Source organism: Orcinus orca, chromosome 12 (genome assembly GCF_937001465.1).
Source record: "Orcinus orca chromosome 12, mOrcOrc1.1, whole genome shotgun sequence".
In the NCBI taxonomy this organism is placed as follows: domain Eukaryota; kingdom Metazoa; phylum Chordata; class Mammalia; order Artiodactyla; family Delphinidae; genus Orcinus; species Orcinus orca.
In genome coordinates, this window is record NC_064570.1 from 66,271,083 (window position 1) to 66,296,898 (window position 25,816).

Sequence of the window (25,816 nt, forward strand, 5' to 3'; positions counted from 1 at the left end):
TATGTTTGAGAATTTACCATTCCTTAAAGTTAATAATCATTGCACTTTTCCAAGAGGTCCTTTTTTCTGTGTCGTATTAGGTCCATTGTTAATAAAATTTGTTTAAATTGTGGTAAAATGAATGTAACGTTTACCATCTTTACCATTTTTAAGTGTGCTCTTCAGTGGTGTTAAGTATATTCACATTGTTAGCAAAGAAACTCCAGAACTTTTTCATCTTGCAAAACTGAAACTACCCATTAAACATATTGGGTACATTATTATTATTATTTTACTTTTTGTTATGGAAAATGTTAAACGTATTCCAAAGTAGAAACAATAGTGTAATGAATCCACATGTACCCATCATTCAGCTTCAGTAATTATAAATTCATGATCAGTTATGTTACATTTATATTTCTGAACACTGTCCTCACACCATATTGTTTTGAAGCAACTCCCAGATACCACATCATTTCTTAGCTAAATATAGGCATACCTTGTTTTGTTGTGCTTCTCAGATATTGCATTTTTTTTTTAACAAGGTTTGTGGCAACCCTGCCTTGAGCAAGTCTGTTGGTGCCATTTTTCCAACAGCATTTGCTCACTTCGTGTCTCTGTGTCACATTTTGGTAATTCTTGAAATATTTAAAACTGTTTCATTATTTATATTTGTTATGGTGATCTGTGACTGGTGGTCTTTGATGTTACTATTGCAAAGATTACAACTTGGTGAAGTCTCAGATGATGGTTAGCATTTTTAGCAATAAAGTATTTTTAAATTAAGGTATGTACATTGTCTTTAAGACATAAAGCTATGTTGTACACTTAATAGACCACAGTGTAGTGTAAACATAACTTGTATGTGCACTGGGAAACCGAAAATTTTGTGTGACTTGCTTCATTATGGTATTTGGTTTATTGCTGTGGTTTGGAATTCAACCTGCAAAATCTTTGAGGTATGCTTGTAGTTTAGCGTGTGTGTGTGTGTGTGTGTGTGTGTGTGTGTGTGTGTGTGTATAAAAGGAAAGGACTTTATGCAAACTATTATATATAGGATGTATATATAAGGGAAATATATTCAGTATCCTGTGATTAACCATAATGAAAAATAATATATGTATAGCTGAAACACTTTGCTGTATAGCAGAAATTAACACATTATAAATCAACTATACTTCAATAAAAATTTTTTTAAAAAAAGAAAAAAAGGACTTAAAAAATTCCCAGAACTCTTTATTACACCTGGAAAAAATTGAACAATTTTATAGTGTATCCTTTCAGTGTCCTTACTCTCCCCTGATGGTCTCATAAGTGTATTGTGCATTCTTGATCTTAGACGTGAAATCCTAGAATATGGTAAGGTAAAGAAAAACAAAAATCCAGTCATGAGAGATGAGGCTTGCTCCCATCCCCTGTGTGTCAATTTTTGTGGCTTCTTAAAGTTTGGGAGACTTTTTCTTAAATTTGTTAGTGAGTTCCCACCCTTCTCCCCAGAGTTGGAGTGCGGGGGAGAAAGGAAAGTGAAAAAGTCAGATCCTTACTTTGGATAACATACTTGTTGTTACTGTAGGTCCTGTACTACCAATTTATTGGCAGAGGTTTATGTAAAAGCCGGTGGAAGCACTGTTGTAGAAATTAACCTGTGCCCTTTGATGGAAAGACTCTTCTTGATACGACTTTTATTTTTCACTTGCCTCCTTAGGCCAGTAGTCGGAGTTCTTCTCGCGAACAGGAGCTGGCCTTTAGGTCTTATGTGCTGGTTGAGTCAGTCTGCAGAAATCTTCAGACCCTGGCTATGGCAGTGGCTTCTCAGAATGCTGTGTTGTTGGAAGGACCAATTGGATGTGGGAAAACTTCCTTAGTTGAACATTTAGCTGCAATGACAGGTAGAAGGAAGCCCCCTCAGCTTCTCAAAGTCCAGCTTGGAGATCAGACCGACAGTAAGGTAAGTAAGAAATGGCAGATTTTGGTTGGTGAGCATACTTGTGAATATTTGCATTAAAATATTGTTTTTGCTAAGAGAATATGAGAATAGTTATTGGTCTTCCTCATAACTGAGGGGACCACGCTGTAAAACCTCAGGTACCTGTTATAACCCTGTGGAAGTTTAATGGAACTAATCGCAGGATGTAGCATTGGCTCCTCAGGTGTGTGGCTTCAATAATCTTTTTGCAGATGCTGTTGGGAATGTATCGCTGCACAGATGTCCCAGGAGAGTTTGTGTGGCAGCCTGGTACCCTGACACAGGCGGCCACAAATGGACACTGGATCCTTCTGGAGGATATTGACTATGCTCCCTTGGACGTGGTATGTCACCTCCCTAGTAACGTGCTAATTTCTTGTCTTTGAAGAGAATGAGAATTGTGTTAATAGTGATACTGGGGGATTATTTAAACAACATAGGTATTTCATTAGAGATGGTATGTTGGTTATCTACCTAATCTGGTTTGAGTTCTTGGATTACTGGGCTGATCTCTTGTTTGATAGAAAATTATTAAAATTCTGCTTGTACTGTTTCCTTTAATAGTTGAATATGTGATCAATTTCACAGTAGTTTTTTTTCCTCCTTTAGTTGAAAATGTGACCAATTTCACAGACTTTCCAAGAATAGGCTTGGTGGGAAACATCTTAATCCATGCTGCATATACATTGAGAATTTTGAGACCCAGCTCCCTGGCTGTGGCATTTGTAGAGCAGTGGGCTGAGGACAGATGAAAGAAGAGATGATATAATAAGAGCCTGCTTGTCTTTGTTCCATTAAGAAAATAAACTGGATGTATATTTTTGACTTCAAAAAGATCACTTTTATATGTGTATAAAATTTAGCTATGGAGGCAGTCCATGTTTCTTCTGTATTCTGTAAACTGTGACCAAAAAAATGTATTCCAGAATGAAAAAAATCTTCCTTTGGGTAGATTTTCCTGAGATTGGTTTTAATTTTCTTTTACCGTGAACCCTAAAGCCACCTGTATATGGACTTTCCCCTCTTGGATTGGAGAGAGAGAGAGGAGACAGAGATGGGGGAGGGGGAAGGAGAGGTGGGAAAGGTCTTTAGGTTTAGGGAAATGTATGGGGAAGGAGGGGCTATAAATATGTGTGTGTCTTATGACACACATATTTTAGAGTCTAGTGAGGTAAAAATGTAATGGGGTTATTGGCTTAGTTTGACCACCATGTTCTAAGATTTTAATGCTCAGTTTTATGGGGCTGGAGAGTCAGATTTCTTAAGAAGCCCAGAGCCAAGGATGACTACTACCAATGAGACTTAGAAATAAAACTGCATTATAAACTGCAAGGCCAACTTAAAAGTATTTGTTGAGTCTTAGCGCTTTCTATAGCTCTCTTTCCTGGGCAATTTTTTCAGACATCAGGGTACCTGGGAAGTCATTAGTATTATAAATCATAGAATTTGAGCCAAAGAAGGTAGATGAACATAAGGGATATTCCATTCAGGTCATGATGAAGCCTAGGGATCTATCCCTTTGCCATAGCCAAGTACATTCTTTGATGACCAAATCCAGATTTCAAGACCAAACTGTTAGTTTCTGTCTTGATCTTCCTTGGGCAACGTCTGGTAAACATCAGAAAATTCTTGTACTTTGAGTTCCATTTTGTGTAGACCATTCCCCTTCTGTTACTATCAATACATTTGGTTGCAGTGGATATGCTGTTCAGTTGATTTAAACTTCATCATCATTATAGTAAAGTTGTGTTTATTTTAAAACATACCTGGACCCTTGATTATTATTTTGTTATTTCCAGAACTTCTCAGCTAATTGCTAACTAATTACTATTTTAAGGTAGCTTTTATGGCTTTTATAGATCTCATTCAGGATGGTTGTCTTTTGTTTCAAGTGTCGGAGTTATCTTGGAGTTGCCCCTATAATATTTTTCCTTTCATTTCCTAGCCATGTATGAAATAAGGATGCTTAATAAAATTACCTTGACATTTTAGGACCTTCTTCCTTGGCTCTTTGTTCTTCTTACTGTTTTTTTCCTCAAACTTCTATAAACTCACATCCCCTAGACCCATATGTCTAGTCCATACTTTTCTTGAAAAATCTCTACTTGGATCTTCCTTAGCAGGTACAGGTTCAGGATGTTCAAAATGAACCTTATCTGCTCTTTCCTGCAACAGCCTTTCCTGCCACACAATTACCAAGCCAGAATTTTGATGTGTCTCCTTCCTCTAGTCCCGCATTCACTTAGTCTGATATTGCTTAGTACTTTTCCCTTATCTCTTATTCTGTTCCCTCCTAGCCCACTGCCTTAGCACAGGTCTTCTTATTTTTATCTGTCTGTCTATCTAATCTATCCTGCCATCTTACCTTTGTTACCTGAATGGTGTCCTTTTTCACTTCTTTCCCTCCAGGCTGGCTCTCTTTCAGTTTATCTTCCATATTGTTGCACAGTTCATTTTCTAAAATAAAAAATAGGTTTTTCTTCAGACTAAACTCCTCTCAACAACTTCATGAAAAAAATTCAAACTCCTTAGCTCAGCACAGAAGGCCTTTTATCATTTATCTCTAAGCCTAGTATTTTTCCACTACTTCATATACACGTTCTGCCCTAACCCTAACTGTAAGAGTCCTCTCATGCCATGCTCTTAGGCATATACATTTTTATCCATTTGAATATTTTTGCCTAGAGTAAATGTGCCATTGCTCTCCCAACAAACCAGGCTGATCCCTCTTCATACTTTCAGACTCAGTGAATGTCATTACCTCTAGAATGGCTTCACTGCCCTGCTTCTAAACTACTCCACACTGATCTACAGCCACCCTCTGTCTTCACATACCGTTTTGTACACTCCTTGGGGGTCACACCGATCATGCTGTATGGTAGTCTGCATGGCTATCTCCCGTCAGACTCTAGGTTGTAAAGCCTCAGTCATGTCTGGATTTTTCCTGTCTTGCTTGATTCTGGTCCATAGTAGGAACTCAGTGAATGCTGAATGAATAAGTTGCTCTGCTGCAGTGTAGGTGGCTGCAGTATTCCCGCCTGGCATTTGACCCCAGTTCATGCTGTGAGAAGTAGGGTTTCCTTTAAGGACGTGTTCATCATTTGGTGAGAGGGTTTTTTTGCTTTCTTGTTTGTTACTTCTGTCTTAATAGCTTTATCACTGGGGTTTTGTGATTTAGGTTTCCGTGCTGATCCCTCTCTTGGAGAATGGAGAGCTCTTGATTCCTGGCCAAGGTGACTGTCTGAAAGTGGCTCCTGGATTTCAGTTCTTTGCAACCAGGAGGTATGTCCCATTAACCCTTCTGTTCCCACGATGGAGCCTCTTCCTAAGTCCACATGCTAGAGTGCTGAGTACAAAAGTCTTGGAATAGAGTTCTCTGGGCCCATTTTAAGCAAGGTTAGTTAGCCGTGATGACAGATTCAACATTCTCATTCCTGACTTTTTTTCTAAATTTATTTAATTTATTTTTGGCTGTGTTGGGTATTCATTGCTGCACGCAGGCTTTCTCTAGTTGCAGTGAGCAGGGGCTACTCTTCGTTGCGGTGCTCAGCTTCTTACTGTAGTGGCTTCTCTTGTTGTGGAGCATGGGCTCTAGGCACACGGGCTTCAGTAGTTGCAGCACACAGGCTCAATAGTTGTGGCTTACAGGCTCTAGAGCACAGGTTCAGTAGTTGTGACGCACGGGCTTAGTTGCTCCGTGGCATGTGGGATCTTCCTGGACCAGGGATCGAACCCGTGTCACCTGCTTTGGCAGGCGGATTCTCAACCACTGTGCCACCAGGGAAGCCCCTTCCTGACTATTTTTAATGGAGATAATTAATTTAGAAAGTAAAAGTGTTTTTTTTTCCCCCCCACTTAAAAATAAGTAACCAGTCTTAAAAAACTTTATCTTGTTTTCATGTTTTCAAACATAATCAGAGATGAGACTGTTGTCAGATAGCTCTGGGTTTGAATCCTGACACTGACACTTTGTACCTGTGTGTACCTTGCTTGACTGATTATGATGGGGCCAATAACACCTACTTTACAACTTGGTGTAAGTTATGAAGGTTAGATGAAGTGACTAAGACCTCTCACATAGTAAGTGCCCAGCCATGATGGTGGTGATGATAAAGCCATGTAGACCTCAGGCATTTAAAAAAATTAATTGAATATAAGCATCAACAAAGGAATAAAACCTAAGCAAACTTAGTGTATGTCCCTATCTACTTTTTAAAATAATGTGAAGGCAGTGGTTTATTTCCTCCTACTTGTCTATAACTGTACATCTTCTCTAAGGTCTTAAAATGCCCAAGAGTGAAAATAATGCCACATTGTATTTAGTGATTATATTAGTGTTTACTGTACCTCTGTGAACATTCACTTCCAGATGGAATGCAGAGCTAACAGTTCTAAGGACGACCTTGCTAGGCCCTGTTAGTTTTAATAGACCCTGATTTTATTCACAGCGATGGTGAAGTTCTTTCCTGCTAGATACATTTCCCAGAAAGTCCTGGGACATCAGAGAAGTATGTCACACAAACCTGAGTTCAGTTCTTGGCTTTGCCATTTGTAGTCATAGTTGAGTGAGCAAGGGACATTACTCTCCTTCTCTTCTGTACAGTTCTTCCTTACAGTTAGAAGAAAAGAAAGGCATCATCCCCTCAGGGCAGTTGTTGTGAAGATTAAATTACATGGCTTAGGTGTAAGCCCATGGCTTGCCCAGAGTATGTGTTTAATGAATATTCCTTCTCTTCTGGGCATGTTAAATAATTTTAGGTACTGTTGCTTTTGGTAATAAGCAGTGAACTTATTTTTAGTGCTGTTAGTCTTGGATTAGGTTTTCTTTTTCCTGAAGTTATGTCTTAAGGAAAAGGAACATGTTGTTCAGTTCAAAACGTCTAATAGGATCATTTGCAGTGATGTGAAAATAACTTGGTTAAAGCCCTATTACTCCCCCTAGGAAAATAGTCAAACCTGGCTTGGTGGCAGCCTTTCATTGTCATGCTCCCTATAAGCCCAACATAGTGCTGTCTGGCACCAGAAGGAACTGTGAGTTTTACTCAGATGTGAGATAACGTCTAGCAAGGGATAACCAGGGGCATAATTCAAGATTAAAATTGGGAATTTTGTGTGACTCTGTTTTTCATTCTGAAATACAGACTCTTGAGCTGTGGAGGAAATTGGTATCGACCGCTAAATAGTCATGCTACTCTGCTAGACAAATACTGGACCAAAATTTACCTGGATAACATGGATAAGACAGAACTGAATGAGGTATGGAGTTATTTGAAAGTATCAATGCTTTTCTTTCTTACTCTTCATTATTAAAAGTGTCAGACTTACATGTAAACAGAGGAAATAGCCCAATGGGTCACCAAAATACTCGTCACTCTAAATTTAACAGTTAATATGCTGACATTTTACTGTATTAATTTCATCTAGTAGTTTTTATTTGCTAATATATTTGAAAGCAAACCTCATAGCATTTCACCCTTAAATACTTTCATGCATCTCTAAGGGCATTTCCATATATAACCGTAATGATTATTATACCCAATAAAATGAATAGTAATTCCTCAGTAGCACTTAATTCTCAGACCATGTTTAAGTTTCCCCAGTTGTCCCCAAAGGATCTTTTTTATACTTAGTTGTTTTGTAACTAATATCTTTCACACTTAACAACTTTATGTACATTTTGATCTGGGTATTAATGAAAATTGAGATGACTTATTTTAAAGGTTTTATACGTAGGTTTACTTTGTAGTATCTCTGGTTCTCCGCGAACACTGAGAGGTGTGCCTCACTTTACCCTGCCAACCTCCTGTCTCCCCTTGGATCTACCTCCTCACTTGGGAAGCGTCCCGACTTCCAACGTTTCATCTTGGAGAGCCACAAATAAAGCATTATCAGTGACCATTCAGTCATGGCAGGGATGCTTTCCTCTTTCTTGGTATACGTTTTTAGGTAAATAAGTGGCACCAGACAACCTTTTCAAATATTTTATCTAGCATTTAGGTATTTACTAGCAGAGGGGTTTTCAGAGTTCACCGATTACTGGGTAAACCTTGATAGTATAATCTCTAAGAAGCCTTGCCTTGATGGTGTGATTTTATAACCCTACAGCCTGTTTTACACTTGAGAGTTTCTTATCTCGCTCTAGTTCCCAGTTGTGTATTTGTGTGTCCTGTATGTCTGTCTTTTCCCCTCTTGCCGCCCTCAACTATAAGCTCCTCCAGTAACTTAACTCAGCTTTGGTGTCCCCAGCATCCACTCCGTGCCTGGCATTTTGTAAATGTTTGTTGTATTGCTTTGTCATAGTGCTCCTCTTTCTTTTGTTGTTGCAGACCTTTAAATGTTTTATTTTCAGACTTAAATTGTGAGTCTTTTCTTTAAAGGGGAGGGCTGAAGTTCACATTTAGGTGTAATTTATTGGGGATTGAGAGGATGAGAAGAACGTTTGACAGCCACTCTGTTCTTACTGTATTCTGTACTTGAAGGATGAGCCAGAACTACTCCTTCCACTCCTGCCTTGATCAGCAGTGTGTCACTCTGCTCACCGCAGGTGCGACAGGAGCACACACCTCCTCGCTTCAGTGACCTAGGTCATATTTAGGTAGCTGACTTTCAGAAGCTCACTAGTTATTTTTAAGCTTCTGGACTTACTAATCCTAATAACAGTCTCCTAAATAAATGACTGGTAGCTAAAAACCTTGTGTGTATTACTTAGGAAATAAAATAATCTCCTATGCCGACCTCACGGGGAACACAAGGAACTGCATTTCTGTTGCTGCCAACCACAGCCATCTTATGCTTAGAAAGACTGGCTTTGACTTCTTGCTGAAATATCAAATTATACTTCAAAAAACAAGCTCTTTACATAATGCTAGTCTCATACCTAGTAAGTGCCAGGAACTTACCCCTAGCAGTTTCTCACACCTTGTCTCCCCCGTACACCTTGAATGTGCCTTGATGCCTCACGTGCTGGCACCAGAGATGGCCTGCTTTCTCTGCCGGCAGTCCCCTCTCACAGTCACCAGCGACCTCTGCCAGGTGCCTCTCCTGCTCTGTGAAACCTTCCCGGGTCTCCCAAGCAGGGCCGACCATGCTGTCCTTTGGGCTGCAAGCTTGCTTTTGCTTTCATATCTGCTTCTTATATTAGGGGGAGTTTCTCGAGGACGGGTTCCATTCCTTATTTTGTTTTGTTTCTCTGTCCCTGGAATAGTGCCTGCTACAAAGTAGGTACTTAATAAATGCTTATTAAAGGAATGAATCTCCAAAATACATATCAAATTGATAACCATATCATGTTAGATTAGTTTATTATGTGATATTGTGTTTAAATTTTGACATTCATGTTAATAACAAAAGAAGTTTTTTGACTAAGGTAGAAAATGACTAATTGGTTGGTACATATAAATCTCTATTCAGAACTTTTTTTCCAAATAACTGAGCCCTTACTAAAGTGTTAAACCTAACAAATTTTTTTCAAGTAAAAACAGCTTTTTTTTTTTCACCTTAATCATAAATATACATGCTCATATGTTGGAATTACTACTCAGCAATAAAATAGAATGAACTACTGATACATACAGTAATGTCTGGGCAAATTTCAAAAACGTTACGCTGAGTAAGAGAAACCGAACTATACACTACATCCCATATGATTCTGTGTATATGATAGATTTGAAAGCAAAACTGTATAGAGATCTGAATCAGGTGCAGGATTCCAGGGACGGGGATGTGGAGGAAGGGAGTGATGATAAAAGGGAACTTTTTGTTTTAGGGGTGATGGAAATAAGTATATTTTGTTTATGGTAGCCAGGGTCCACAAATATATGGGCAATTTTGAAAATGTTCCCTCCATACACAAAAAATGTATATTCTGTATTTGAAATATCCACATGTGTATCCATTAAATTGAATTTGTTGATTTTTTTATTCTCTTTTTCTGTCCTTAATTTTCAATACATCTGAAATATGTTTTCAATAATATTTGTTGTAAAATCCTCCAGTTAAAAAAAAAAGTATGAAGAAATAAAAATCTATGAGATCTACCACTTGATGACGCCATTAAAAGATTTTAGTGGACCTTACAACTTTAATATATACAAAATATGTTGATATTTCATATATAAATTGGAATTGTGATATACTTCTCAATTTAAATGTATTAGGGTGTAATATTCCTAATATATACATGATATTTTTCTTCCTTCTCAAGTAGACTTGACTTAGCAAATCCATATAATAAAAGCGTTGAACCAATATTATGGGCACCAAGTATTATACTGCACAAAATTCTTAATAGTTATCAAAGTGAATTGGGCTAGATCTTCTGCTTGTTAAATTCTGTTGTCTGATAAAAACTACTTTTTATCAGGACTTAACACTAGCTCCTTTTACTGTGATTTGCTTTAAAAAACTTTCCTTTTCCCATTAACTGCTTCTTCTTTGCTTTTGTCTGAGAAATGACTTAATGACTGTACTAGAATTGTGTTTAAAAAATTAGAGTACATGTTACTTGAAGGATACTTCAATGAGTAAGTGCCTGGGACTTGGATGCCTATGTTGCTTGAGACCCTTTTCCCATCTAGCTTCTATACCCTAAGCTGTGTGATAGGTGGTGAGATTGCCAGATAACTGAGTTCTGGGCAGGAAAAAGTCATGGTCTTTGAGGGGTGGGAGGTATGGGTGAGGGCGGAAGTTGTTATACTTGGTTAAGATGACAGATTTCTTAGAAAAATTCATTTTTGGTTGACTAGTGTCAGCAGCAGTTTATGTGTGCTTTTAAAAATCACTGTCTGCTGCTAAATTTTCTTTGCTTTTTTTTCTCTCTCTGTCAGGTTCTTCAAAATAGATATCCCAGCTTATCGGTAGCAACCGATCACCTGCTTGACATTTACATCCAGCTTACTGGAGAGAAACATCACCCTCTGAGTGATAGTTCTGTTAGAGGGGAACAGGCACCCGAGGAAGTTTCAGAAGCCAGATGGGAACACAAAAGACTAAGCCTTGAGGGGAGAGAATTGTCTCTCAGGTACTGGGCTAAACACTTTTTTTTTTTTATGTGGAATGTAGGCCTCTCAGTGCTGTGGCCTCTCCGGTTGTGGAGCACAGTCTCCGGACGCGCAGGCTCAGCGGCCGAGACATGGCTCACGGGCCCAGCCGCTCCGCGGCACGTGGGATCTTCCCGGACCAGGGCACGAACCCGTGTCCCCTGCATCGGCAGGCGGACTCTCAACCACTGCGCCACCAGGGTAGCCCTGGGCTAAACGCTTTTGAGTTGGTATTTTAAAAACTGCTTCCCTCAGAAGTTCTTAGCAGCTAGAACTGAGTGGTTACAAGAAGTCAGGTTTTGAAATTAAACGTTCGGGCTGCTTCATAGTGTTCAGTCCCTTTTTGAGATCTATAGTTACTGAATGGGAAGGCTTATGAAGGTAACATTATGTTAACTTTAACAAATAACTTTTTTCTTCCAGTTTTATTGAGATGTAATTGACACAGAGCACTGTATAAGTTTATGGCATATAGCATAATGATTACATACATCATGAAGTGATCACTGCAATAAGTTCAGTGAACATCTGTCATCTCATAGGTACAAAATTAAAGAAACAGTAAAAGAAAAATTTTTTTTTCTCATGATGAGAACTCTTAACAACTTTTTATATATAACATACAGCAGCGTTAATTGTACTTATGTTGTACGTTATATCCTTAGGACTTACTTATAACTGGAAGTTTAGCAAATAACTTTAAAAGCCAAAGTTGGGAATAGTTACTGACATAGCTCTTTCACCAGATGTCCTTTTGTGACGCATGGGGTCTTAAATAAAAGACTATTGGGTTTTGCTCTGTATAGTGAGTTACATCCATGCCTTTGCGCTTCGTTCTCAGTGGTTGACTTGCCCTTTGAGAAATGAGAATTAGGTGTGGGCAACTCCCCTCAGTTTGCTCTGAGAATTAATTGCTCCCTGTCTCCTGCTACCTTGTCTGGCATGGATGGGGAGAAGTGAGTTCTAGGTCACTTCCTGGTAGGAGAGGGACTGGGACCACTCATTCTTTTTCCTGACACTGTTTATCGTCAGTTGCCAGAAGAAAAGGAGAGTCTTTGTTGTCAAGTGTTCCCAGACCTAAGTAAGCTCTGCCCCCCGCCCCCCCCCCTTTTTTTTTAAAGGGATCTACTGAATTGGTGTAATAGGATTGCCCACAGCTTTGACAGTCTGTCTTCATCAGCATCATTAAATATTTTTCAAGAGGTAAGATACAGTCTTCCTGCTTGTTTCTCTGTGCTCTTTAAGGCTGTTGATTTCTACTGTTATTTTCTGTGTCTTGACTGCTATCAAAAAGTTTTTGTTTTGTGTAGGTACCGTTTATTATCCTTAGCTAGTTAAAACTGAACTAATGTTGCCTTAAAACTAGTTGGGCCTAATAAATGTTTTGTGGTTTTTGAAACAGGTTACTACTAATTTCAAATAAGTATAGTTTGAATTAGAGTAAAACAGATACAGTACTGAAATTAAAGCTTAAATGAAAAGAAAGTCTCCCGGGTGATAATACTATTATAAAATAGAAAGTGTTTCTAAGATCTTTAGTATTTATTTCTGTATATAATTTCTTAGTCTATTTGATAGATTTATATTTGTCTTATCCCACCACTAGCCTCAGTAGGGCCTTTTTAATTTTAGTCCAGAGAAATTAATGTGGGGTTTGTAAAGTACATCCTTGTGTGCTGGACGTGAGGACAAAATGTGTTGCGTGGGAGGGAAGCTCTATTGAATTGTAGCTCTGCCACATTCAGTAGAACAGAGAGAGATTTATTCCTACCTGCTTAAGAATAAAGTGATGCTGCCTGAAGATCTCTGGGCTGTTAAAACATTAACCCATTTTGACTATAAAGTGTTCTGGTTTCTGTCAGCTAGGACTGAGGAGAGAATAGTGACCCATTTTGGTTAGCAGTTTCTCTTTGTGTTTGGTTAACTTACTTTGAGGAGAAAGAACCCACATTTGGAGCACACACTTAAGCCGGCTGAACTCTGAAGTGCTGTGTGCCAGTCCTTTAATCCTCTTCTCTCCATTGAAATTTCCTTTCCATTCTCCTGCATTTCTCATCTTTCTTACAGGTAACCTTGTTTTGTACTTTTCCTTATTTTATTTAATTTTTAAAATTTTATTTTATTTATTTATTTTTGGCTGCATTGGGTCTTTGTTGCTGTGCGCGGGCTTTCTCTAGTTGTGGCGAGCAGGGGCTACTCTTCATTGCGGTGCGCGGGCTTCTCATTGCGGTGGCTTCTCTTGTTGCAGAGCACGGGCTCTAGGCGCCCGGGCTTCAGGAGTTGTGGCTCGTGGGCTGTGGAACGCAGGCTCAGTAGTCGTGGCGCATGGGCTTAGTTGCTCCGCGGCATGTGGGATCTTCCCGGACCAGGAATCGATCACGTGTCCCCTGCACTGGCAGGCTGATTCTCAACCGCTGTGCCACCAGGGAAGCCCCCCCAGTACTGTTAGTACCCTGATGTATCTCCTTCCACATCCTTTTCTATGCGAATGGGATTAAGAACTTTTTTACTGTATCAGAACCTTCCCCCCCGCCCCACACATACCCTTGAAGAGATCAGGTCAGTTGTTTTACAGAATGTTTCACCTTCTGGCTTTATCTGGTTGCTTCTTCACTGCTTTGACACCAACTGGTGTCCTGCAATTCAGTTCAGTTTTGATACTGACTACCTGGAGTCAGTGTAGACCCCACAGGTTCAGGGGCTCAGTCCTCCGCAAGGCTGCCCCACTTTAGACTCTAGCCGCAAGTCTCAGATGCCCACCCACACTTAGGACCTATCAACTGTAAATTCAGGGGTTCCCACAACCTCCTCAGGTACAGTAATCACCTCACAGAACTCATTGGAAGCTCTGTACTCACCATACAGGTCATAGTTTTATTATAGAAAATATAACTCAAGAACAGTCAAATGGAAGAGACACATAGGGCAAGGTTTCAGGAGTCTGAGCACAGGCACTCCTGTGGAGTCAGGGTGTGCCACCTTCCTGGTACATCACTTTGTCACCAACCAGAAGCTCTCTAAGCTTTGGATGTCCATTGTTTTATTGGGGTCTTATTCTGACATTGGCTATTCGATTGAACTCTATCTCCATCCCCTCCCCTCCTCCAGAGGTTGGAGATGGAGCTGGAAGTTTCGACCCTTGGTCTTTCTGGCCTGGCCAGAAACTATCTAAGGGCCCATCAAGAGTTACCTTGCTTAGCATAATAAACCTGCTAAGGTCCATAAGGGCTCCAGTAAATAACAAAAGACACTCCTTACTCCTGGTAATTCCAAGAAGTTTTGAAGCTCTGTGTAAGGAATTAGGGACAAAACTAGATACATTCTTTTTTAAATGCTTGCATGAAGTTTATTGATATATTACACTTGGCGGCAGCAGAACCAGATATATTCTTTGTTTTGCCATACTCGTGTCCTTTCCCTTGTCATTTTATCTGTCTTTCTTGTAAGTAGAAGTTTAACAAAATGCTTGATGTATTCAAATTCAGCTTTTGTAGGGGTAGAATCCATTTGGTGGTGATACGTATTTTATATTTCATTATAGCAGAAGACATGTATCTTGTTGGCCTATCAGTTGTTGCTAAGATTAAGTACTGGGTTAGGGTAATGACAGTGTAATCCCTTTATTGCACACCAGGAGTCTCCCTTTACATCTAGAAAGTAATCTTTTGGTGTTACCTCCACTGTCTGGAAGTCGTTTCCCCCCACGGAACCATATACCCAAGGATTAATGCTAATTGCTATTATTACCTGAATTTTGGATTTGCAAACTGAGGCATTTGTGTGTGTTTTCCTAATTAACTGGTATTTTGATAGTAAAGCCTTCACATTTTTTGGTGTCCTGTCTCTGTTATGGTAAGGTCCTTTGAGTCTAGGGTTGGTACTTCATTTGTATTCTCCTTAGTCTTACTTGCAGAAAAGTTCTGCTGGATTTTATGTTCCTCCCTTTTGTGGCCTGGATAATGATGCTCTGTTACTAATGTATTATTTTAAAAATCAGTTGGCATTTACCTTGGTTATTTTAATAGGCTCTGGACTGTTTCACAGCAATGCTCTCTAAGCAGACAAGCAAACTGAAAATGGCAGAAGTCATTGGAAGCAAATTGAACATTTCCAAGAAAAAGGTATGTAATACTATTTTTACTTCCCTCTTGAAAGGAAGCTGGGATATTTAGCTTAATTGCTGATCTCTGGTCCTTACCTGGAACAGCTTTTGCAAATAACAGCCTCCTCTGTCAGAGTTGGTAGTTTCATTGCTGCCTCTCATGGGCATAAAACTCACTGTCTCCTGGATAAGTAGTTCTCCCTGTGTTCCACGTTCTTAGAGTGAGCTGCCTTGCATCCTTTTTCGCACGCACGCCTTTTTCTCCAGTGCTTAAGGAGCATGTTATTCTGTAGGTTGTGGTTTCAGGACTGGAACCATGTCTTAGTAACACTTTTGTCTGTAGTTTTGTGCACAATTAGATTTTTTCCAACTTTCCAACTTTTTATAGTTAATATATTCAAACATCAAAAAAGTTGAAAAGTTGAACACCTGTATACCCACTACTTAGGTTCACTGCTGATACTGTTAGTATTTGCCTTTCCTGTTTTATATCAGAATATGTACTTCTGGAGGAGAGAGCCTTTCAGCAATGGTGTTGGTAGCTGGAGAAATGTCTGGGGCTCATCTTGAGGCAGATATTTGGCGTTCCCAAATAAATGATGACTCAAAAAAGCCTTAGTCAGGAACTGAGATGGTTAGAGGTGTTTCTTAGGCGTATGAAACTATCGGGATGGTTTTGGCTGCAGGTAACAGAGCACCTACTAAAAGGGGCTGAAGTAATAAGTATGTTAATTATAGTAGACAAGAGAAATGAGACTACCATGATTGGCTTAGGTTGATCAATATTCAGCCCCTTTGGTTGAAGAGGGGTTTACCTTCCCTGGGCAATTTGCCCCTTTTACTCCTAACCCCAAACCCTGAGCAAAATCTTGGTTCTTTGGGTTAGCGATGAGGATAAGCCTGATGGGTACGTGTCCTGAGCCTCTGTCACAGCTTCTCTTTCTGCTTTGTCTGTCGTCAGATGTATCATGGTTTATTCAAGTGACTGTTTCCTGCATTATGTTAGAAATTTAAAGCAGAGGAAAGCATAGAGGAAGAAAAATTACTTTGGTTTTTTTCATATCTTTTAGGAGTAAAACTTTCTGTTCACTGTGTTCACTTCATATAGGTAGATAGAGGCTCATTTGAATGAACAAAAAGTACTATTACAGGGAAACATTCATGATCAGTGTTTTTAAAAACATATGACAAACTTGGAGAATTAAAAAATATATAATTAAAAGCTAACTTACCTATCTTGGAAGCCCGAAAATGCCTCTTAGTAGAGGGCATGTTAGAGGAGCACAGTAAGCCTCACGGATGAGAAGTATTTGAAGAGCATGCAGAACTTTACTCAGGTAAAATGTTTCCCCTCCTGTAGGCTGAATTCTTCTGTCAACTTTATAAACCAGAAATTGCGATCAATGAGCTAGATGTGCAAGTGGGTCGAGTGCGGCTTCTACGGAAACAAAGTGAGACTGTCCACATACAGAGGTAAGCAGGGTTCCAAACTGATCTGAGCACTGTGGGGTCGTTGGGAAATTGATAGAAGGAATGTCTGGTCCAGCCCCTTATTTTTGAGTAAAACATGTCAGAACTGTGATCTCTTCAGTGTACTAGACAGTAAGGAGCAGTGATTTCCCAAAATGTGTTCTGTGAAACTAGATGTTAATAGGTGGAGGAGGTGATGAGGGTCATTAGAGACTTGGGACTAGCAAAGGTATATCTTTGATTTTATTCATTGTAGTGTATTTAGTGAAGTAAGCATCACCTGGAGGTCAGGCTTGGTCCTAACATTAGTCTGTTAATCCCTTGAGGGCTGGAGTTGTATACATTTCTGAGATTTATTAAAGTTATTTATTAAATATTTGCTATATGCCTAACGTTGTGCTGAGTACCTTTTTGCATGTTTTCTCATGTAGTGGTTATAGTAAGCCTATGAATTAATGTGTGTGTTAGTGTCCTTAGGGCTCTCCTAACAAATTACCATAAACTTGATGGCCTAAAACAGCAGGCATTTATTCTCAGTTCTGAAGGCTGGAAGGCTGAAACCAAGGTATTGGTGGGGCCACACTACCTCTGAAGACTCTTGCCTCTTCCTGGCTTCTGCTGGCTCCCAGCAATCTTCGGTGTTCCGTGCCTTGTAGCTGCATCAGTCCAATCTCTGATGCCATTGTCATATGGTCTTCTTCCCTGTGTGTGTTTCTTTGTGTCTCTAAATTTCTCTTTCTTTATAAGGACACCAGCCATTGGATTTAAGATTGACTCTTAAATCCAGTATGATACGATTTTAATCTTATTATACCTGTAAAGAGCTTTTTTCCAAATAAAGTCACATTCACAAGTTCTCAGTAGACATGAATTTGGGGGGAACATAATTCAACCCTCTACAGCTAGTAACTGTTGTTATCCAGATTTTACAAGTTAGGAAACCGAGGCTAAGAGAGGTTAAGTAGTTTGTGCAAGATGACATAGGCAGTACAGATGTTTTATCTTATTGGTGTTTTGAATTTCCAGAGCCTAGTGAAGTAGCAGTTATGTAAATGCTCCACGTATGTAGAATGAATGAATTGTGCAATTCATATGTTGTAAGGACATCTGTTATAGCAGCGGTCCCCAACCTTTCTGGCACCAGGGACTGGTTTCGGGAAAGAAACTTTTTCCACAGATGGGGTTGGTCGGGGGTAGTTTCGGGATGATTCAAGCACATTACATTTATTGTGTACTTTATTTCTATTATTATTACATTGTAATATATAATGAAATAATTAATACAATTCACCATAATGCAGAATCAGTGGGAGTCCTGACCTTGTTTTCCTGCAACTAGATGGTCCCATCTGGGGGCGATGGGAGACAGTGACACCCGAAGTGTGTTGCTTATGTCCAGTCTAGTCCGCAAGGTGCAGTTTAATTGTCACTTCCCACTCACTGATAGGGTTTTGATATGAGTCTGCAAGCAGTCGATTAATTATGGTCTCAGTGCAGTCAAACCTCTCTGCTGATGATAATCTGTATTTGCAGCCGCTCCCCAGCACTAGCATCACCACCTCAGCTCCACCTCAGATCATCAGGTATTAGATTCTTATGAGAGTGCAGCGTAGATACGTTGCATGCAGTTTACAGTAGGGTTCACCACACTCCTATGAGAATCTAATGCCGCCGCTGCCGCCACTGACCTGACAGGAAGCGGAGCCCAGGCGGTAATGCGAGCGACGGGGAGCAGCTGTAAATACAAATAAAGCTTTGCTCGCCCGCCATTCACCTCCTGCTGTGCGGCCCGGTTCCTAACAGGCCATGGACAGGTACCAGTCCATGGCCCAGGGGTTGGGGACCCCTGTGTTATAACATGAAGACCGTCACGCTGAGTTGTCTCCTTCTTGTTTGTTGAATGTGGGAAATATAATTCCTCAAAATAACACAAAGAGAAGCTTGCAGCCTGTTCCTCCAACTGCTTACATACTTTCCCCTCCCCAGGGAGAAGCACACCTTTGCTGCTACGAGGCCATCCTCTGTTCTTATTGAACAGCTCGCGGTGTGTGTTAGCAAAGGGGAGCCTGTGTTGCTGGTGGGAGAGACCGGGACCGGCAAAACCTCCACCGTCCAGTACTTGGCTCATATTACAGGTAACTCCTAGAGGGGAAGCACTCTTCCCCCAGACAACAAACATTTGACACTGACTGCCTTTTTATTATTTTTTAAAAAATATTTATTTATTTATTTGGCTACGCCAGGTCTTAGTTGCAGCATGTGGGATCTTTTTAGTTGTGGCATGTGGGATCTGTAGTTGCGGCATGCGAACTCTTAGTTGCAGTGTGTGGGATCTAGTTCCCTGACCAGGGATCGAACCCGGGCCCCCTGCATTGGAAGTGCAGATCCTTAGCCACTGGATCATCAGAGAAGTCCCCTGACTGCCTTTTTAAAAAATAAAAAGTCCAAAGAATATTGGAATTTAAGAAGTGCCACCACTCCACTTCCCCTGGAGATAAGCACTGGAAATTTTTACCTTGGAAATAATGTATTCTTTCCCCCTGGAAATAACCACTGTTAACAGATTGGTATTAACTTTTTTCAGTTCTAATCTGTAGTCTACAAATACATACAGATTTGGTTTTGTTTTGAAACAAACGGGATCATTCTCTATGTATTACATTTAGTTAATAAGCAAATTGGACATCTTTAAAAACAACTGCCTCATTCCTATTCTGATGGCTAAATAATATTTCACACTGGATATTTATTTAGTTCTAATTCATAGACAGACATTGACTTACTGAAGGGTTTTTTGTTGTTTTCAGTTACCTGATGCTAGAGCAGTGAATCTTCTTTTACATATCTCTGGGTTAGGTGAAAATTTTGAATAGTCAGGATTCCTGAAAGTAAAATGAGGGGGTCAGAGGAAATGCACATTTAAAGATTTGCCCTGTGCCCTTGTCCACACATCCTTAAGGATCACACTGGATATTGTCAGTCTTTACATACAGGGTAACCCTTTTGCCCTTTCTTTATTAAAGGCCACCGTTTGAGGGTTGTCAATATGAATCAGCAAAGTGACACTGCAGATTTGCTGGGAGGGTAAGTGTGATTTTAAATCTTTTTCTTGTTATTTTGTGTTCACTATTTGAGGTAAGAAATGCTTTTTCTCTGTAAAGCTCAAAACTAGCCTTGGAAAAATGTTCAGAGAATTGCCCCCCTATGCCCACCCCAGCAGGGTATTATTTATTAGAATTTATTAAGGAGCTCTTGAGTGTATAGATGTTTCTTTTCATTTTAAAGAACACTTGAGGTTCTTGCTCTCAAGGATCCTGCTGGGAGGGGGAGGAAAACAAAAAGGTAAGTATGTAATCAAGTAATGTTTGTGTGTGCGGTCATTCATCTGAAGCCTATGTTCTAGGCTCACATTGCCTTCAAGCTAGGCTCTCCTGCAGTTTGATTATCTTTGAAACATTAAGTAGCCTCCACTTTGTTAAATGGGACGGCTCATGGCGCTCCACTGTGGTCAGTAAAATGCCCTTCTTCCTTATTTGTGGTTTTGAATATGTTAGTTTCATGAATGATTTTAGTCTGTGCTGAAGGCTGTAAAAGCGATGGCTGCTATTGGCATACCTTATGTTGAACCCTAATAGGGTCTGTCCCATTAACTCTAAGCAGTTGCTTACACAAACTCTTAAAGGCATAAGATAATAGAATTTATTGTCCTTTTTGCTCTTTGTGATATCTGCAAGAAAGCTCTTTATTTACTCTTTTTTGAGGACCACATTATGCTGTAGCATTATTTTTACTGTCACTCTTTTCCTTGTCTTATATCCCTTCCTGTTCTGGATGGAGTGCTACTTTGGAATCCTGCTTCCTTTGGTGCTTCTCATTTTGTTACCATCCCAACCTATTACTTCTATTCTGCTCTACACATGCCAGTAATTATGTATTTTAAATTTATATTCTGTCTTCGAATCCGTTAGCTGAGGCTTACCTCTCTTACTCTAATTCTACTTTGACTTTATTTTTCCCCAGTGGTCTTTGTACCTTGTTTTCGTTTTACTTCTGTTCAGTTAATTGACACTTAATCTCCCCATTCCCTCACTGTGGTACTTGCAATGTGTTCTTATTAATATATGGAATTTGTTACTTAACTAGGCATGTCTATACTACTGTGTATTTCTCTCTATTCTGTATCTATCTATGTCTTTAATAATATCCTACTGTTAAGTATTCCTAACACAAATGGCGTTAATCTTGTACTAATTGAACATGCACTGGATCTGTCTCTTCTAAGAATTTGTAGTGTTATGTCAGCCGTTGCAAGTAGTTTTAAATGTAGTGAGTACACATTGTGCCTTGATACAATTAATAATACAAAAAGGTTGAAATCAGAATTTGTTAACTGGAATTTTATTTTGGTGCAACTTGGTGAAAAAATACATATCCATTTGTCCTTGTTAGTAGGTTAGCATTAGTTATCAAAAGAAAACTTACATATGTTTCAATTTTCGTATAGGTGGAAGTATGCCTTGTTTTCTGTTCTTTTGTATTATTGGCAAGTGGTGTGTAAATCACATCTTTTAATATATATTATTGATGTATGAATGACTCCTTTGCTTAAGAAGCCTTGTGTATACAATTGGAAGACCAAAAATGATTTTAAAAAGACAAGGGAAAAAAGAAAAAAGGAAAAATAAAGGCAAGGGAGTAGAAAACAAAGCAGCAGGTAGGGAGGTGGGATAAAGAAGGGCTAATATTTCTATTTTGGCAGTGTGTGGTTAGTTTCATCTATCTATGAAACTAGTTCTGTGTTTTGTAACTTACATTAAACATATTTTGCATTTATCAAATACTATGGTTAAGATATAATAAAAGAAATTTGTAGTCCTAATTAGTCTGGTTTGCAAATCTGGATCCTTTAGATTGGTTTTTTAAAAAGTTATAATTAAGGATAAATATATGTTATAAAAGTAAAGCCTTCAAGGCCATTAGGCTCTTAAATTGCATTACTGCAGATTGCCTTCTGATCTTTGTTTGCATATGTACCCCCTTAATTTTTTTTTTTTTTTTTTTTTTTTTGTGGTACGCGGGCCTCTCACTGTTGTGGCCTCTCCCGTTGTGGAGCACAGGCTCCGGACACGCAGGCTCAGCGGCCATGGCTCACGGGCCCAGCCGCTCCGCGGCATGTGGGATCTTCCCGGACCAGGGCACGAATCCGTGTCCCCTGCATCAGCAGGCGGACTCTCAACCACTGCGCCACCAGGGAAGCCCCCCCCTTAATTTTGATTAGTGTTAGTGTGGTATATCTTTTTCCCTCATTTAACTTTTAACTCAATTTTGTCATTCTATTTAAAGTAGGTTTCTGATAGACAGCACATAGACCTTCAGATTACCTGTGAGTAGAGAAGTAAACCAAATTCTGAAAGAGTTGGGGTAGAGAGAGCTTATGAGACTCTGTAGGAAAGAGTAGAAGATACAGAGGACTTAGATGAAGCAGGTAAAAATCATTCCAGAAAAGGAAAGTCTACCATTAAATGGCAAAACACAGAACACAGGTTCACATCCCTGACTATAGGGAATGGGGTTGGGAGGGGTAGCCTCTGAGGGAGAAACAGATAAATAGAGAAGGGGGAGGTATCCTTGGAGAAGTTAACAATGAAGGAAAGAACAAATGGGAGGAAAATTAAAGGTCTCATAGAAATAGAAATAAAACGGCTAACCTGTGTCCTCCTCTAAGCCACCCATGGAAACATCCATAAAGGAAACTGCACAGGAGATTGCAGGGCAGAAGTGCATGCTTTCAAATGCAGAATCCTGACCCCAAATGAAGTGAACCATTACCTTTTCAGTTACTCAGCATGCACTGTTTTGTGTCTCTTTTACACTTCATGTTCTTTCATGTATGATAATTTTGGAGAGTCATTTTCTTTTGTTCTAGCCATTTTCTAGTGAACTCTTGTATGTGGTCTCCATGTATTGTGTATGTAACAGGTAGACCCTGAGTGACTCTCCATGAGGGCCAGGTGTTCTAGACCTCCCTCCCCTCTTGGCCTTTAGGTTGCTCCTGAGGCATATTTTCTCTGCAAAAGACATTATGGAAACCCTGGTCTCTAATGGTTCGTAGTTTGATTTCATCAGTTCTCCCTGTGGCAGGTTAGTTTCCGTTGAGTATTTGTGTTACAGTTTATTTCTATTTATTTATTTTTCTTTTAGGAAAGGTGTATGTATGTTTGTTCATTTATTCATCACTTGAAACATATGACGACTTACCCGTTCCGGCCAGTATGCTTTCAGCTTTAAATGAACAAAATTTTTTCTTAAGGAGTTCAGTCTGATTTGAAATATAAAGCCATTTCTTTCATGAATTCAATTCACTGAGCCAATTACTAGTGGCAATAGTTGTCACAGGTAACTCTTAAATGGCACTCCTGTGCCAGCTACTATTTTGAGTCTTTATCTGTGTTCAGTCACTTAGCCTTCTTAACAACCTGTTGATCATCCCCGTTTACACTTAGGGGACCTGAGGCTCACAGGCATTAAGTGCCTTGTTCAAGGTAATGGCTAGTCCATGACTTGAACCCAGGCAGTCTGTCTTGATCGTCTCCGTTCTTAGTCATTACTCTGCTGCCTCAGTTAGCTTTGGATCCATCTATTCTGACATCTTTAACACTAGCTCTTTTATTTAAATAACGTGTGTGTTTAATTTCTTACCACTTATTCTGTTGTCATTGTGGTTCATCGTCCTCTGCCTGGTCCAGCGCAGGGCTCTCATCTTTGCTTCTACTCTTACCCTCCCCACAGTCTCTCTTCTATTTAGTATTTACAATGATCCTCTCACAGTGTGATCAGATCTCATCACTCTCTTCCTCAGATCCTTCCACTGACTTCTCTGTCCATGTGGAATGTACTCCAAACCCTTCATCACCTGGCTCCAGCACATCTCTGTCTCCTTCCTTTAGCTCTGCTCTGTGTTGATATTTCGTCTGTGGCTCCCCTGCTGCCCAGGGATACTTGCTTAGCCTAACCCTTCCTTGTTTGATTTCCTTCCAATTCCCGTCTTTGACACAGCCTCTTCTGACTGTCATAGTCAAAGTACCAGTTCTTTAAGCCACTCTCCTTTCACTTTATCCAGTCATAGCGCTTGCTACTTGATATTTTATACTAGTAGGTGTATTCCCCTATTGTCTCTTTGGTTAGATTGTAAGCTGCAGAGGGGCAGGACGTGGTCGGTCTCATTTACTCAGTGCTGAACTCTAGCCAGGTGCTCAGTAAATCTCAGCTGAAAAAATGGAGTAAAGAAATGTCTTTACTAACTAATGGGTTAGTGCTTACTGGGAAGCGATATTGAGTTTGTGAAGTTCTCATGCTTTCTGTCTCTGGAATCAGAATCTTCCATGTAGATGCTCAGTATCAGGGCACTGGGTTTCACTCATCTCATTATTCCTTCTCACAGGCCAGTGAGTAAATAGTATCCATGAGTTCTCCAATTGTGCTTGACTGTTCTGAAACATATTCTGGTATTGTTTCAGTTCTCAAATTATATTTCTTAGAAACAAAATTTATGTCATCATTCTTGAGTAGTATTTAGTATCCTAGGCCACGGAAAATTGTATACTTGAGATTTTCCAGGAATGATTAGTCTGCTGCTTGGGCAACTTCTTTTAAATTTAGCTAGAGCAGTGTTTCTTGACTTTATACGTTATTAACCCCCCCAATATTAAATTAATTTAAATGAACTAATTCCCTAATTCCCCAACCAGAAAAATAAAATGCTAAGAAATAGGAGAGACTCTAAATGCTGAGAAATAAAAAAAAGTTGAGCCTTGGAAGGTCACAAACCATTGCAATGTCTTAAGATATTTTTTTTAACCGTCCCCCTCCCCCAATTTTGAATCTCTTTGGGAGTGGTCTCCCCACCCTCCATTGACAAGGCATGATGTTCAAGTAAGTTCTTAAGATGCTTGAATAAATCAATTTCAGACATTATATTTTTCTTCTAAAATGTTTCAGAAACCTTTTGGTCAATCTTAATAGAATATGGTTTATCATCAAATGTACATGATGTTTATTTAAATATGTTAGTAAAATCAGTGACATGGGGCTTCCCTGGTGGCACAGTGGTTGGGAATCTGCCTGCCAATGCAAGGGACATGGGTTCGAGCCCTGATCTGGGAAGATCCCACATGCTGCGAAGCAACTAGGCCCGTGAGCCACAACTACTGAGCCTGCGCGTCTGGAGCCTGTGCTCCGCAACGGGAGAGGCCGTGACAGTGAGAGGCCCGCGCACCACGATGAAGAGTGGCCCCCGCTTGCCGCAACTGGAGAAAGCCCTCGCACAGAAACGAAGACCCAACACAGCCAAAAATAAATAAATAAATAAATTAATTAATTTAAAAAAATCGGTGACATGCTTTTCACTGCCCAGTTTGGAATTTCAAATTTGTTCATAGTTTGTTTATCTAATACTAGTTTTTACCTTTAGTATAGGTGCTTCTAACACTTGGAGTGGAGAAAATAGATTATAATTTAAAACTTTAACATAGATTTATGTTAAGTATTTTGGTATTATTTCTGATTTTGATTAGAAGAAATCTTACACCTATTCCTGTTTTCTAAGGCATACTTTCCAACTTCTGTTAGCTTTAGAAGTTTGCAAATCCCATATTTACCTTTTGTTTCAGTTACAAACCAGTGGACCATAAGCTTATTTGGCTACCCTTACGGGAGGCATTTGAGGAACTCTTTGCTCAGACATTTTCCAAGAAGCAAAACTTTACATTCTTGGGACACATTCAGACCTGTTACAGGCAGAAACGGTGGCACGATCTCCTCAGACTAATGCAACATGTGCACAAGTCGGCTGTCAACAAGGATGGAAAAGAGAGTGAGACTGGTAAGAATGTGACCCAGGCTGCCAGTGGGAGGGCATGAGGCTGAAGTTTAATTAGCAGAATTAGGAGAAGAGTTTGTGGGAAGAATGAAGCAATACACATTAGAGCTTTCTGGGACTTTAGGCAGAGCTGACTAATTTTGAAGTATTGCTGCTCCTGTGACTCTAGTCAAGATTTCCATCAAAACAGGTGGTCGCTGATGTTGATGTACAGTACCACTTAGTGGATAGTAAGTCACGTGTGCTTAGAAGAAGAGGTTACTTCCAGAAAACTGGATTCCACAGCGAGTGGGGCTTTTGGTGGCTTAGTTATCTTCTTCCTCATCTATAAAGTGGGAATAAGAGTACCTACTTCAAAGGGTTGTTGTGAGGATAAACGAGTT

General features: G+C 39.7%; 1 protein-coding gene across 4 annotated transcripts in view; it reads left to right on the forward strand.

The window, feature by feature from the left end:
* MDN1 (midasin AAA ATPase 1) overlaps positions 1-25,816 on the forward strand; it is a 154,423-nt gene that overhangs the window by 21,413 nt on the left and 107,194 nt on the right. For all 4 annotated transcript variants that reach the window (XR_007470601.1, XM_049695470.1, XM_049695472.1 and 1 more), the window contains exons 6-16: positions 1,685-1,927; positions 2,158-2,289; positions 5,124-5,227; positions 7,087-7,201; positions 10,771-10,964; positions 12,105-12,186; positions 15,009-15,104; positions 16,446-16,558; positions 18,542-18,690; positions 19,579-19,639; positions 25,225-25,436. Coding sequence is in view for 3 of the 4 variants with exons in the window: in XM_049695470.1 (XP_049551427.1) it covers positions 1,685-1,927; positions 2,158-2,289; positions 5,124-5,227; positions 7,087-7,201; positions 10,771-10,964; positions 12,105-12,186; positions 15,009-15,104; positions 16,446-16,558; positions 18,542-18,690; positions 19,579-19,639; positions 25,225-25,436 (1,501 nt within the window). In the remaining variant the exon portion in view is untranslated. The remainder of the gene's footprint in view (positions 1-1,684; positions 1,928-2,157; positions 2,290-5,123; positions 5,228-7,086; positions 7,202-10,770; positions 10,965-12,104; positions 12,187-15,008; positions 15,105-16,445; positions 16,559-18,541; positions 18,691-19,578; positions 19,640-25,224; positions 25,437-25,816) is intronic.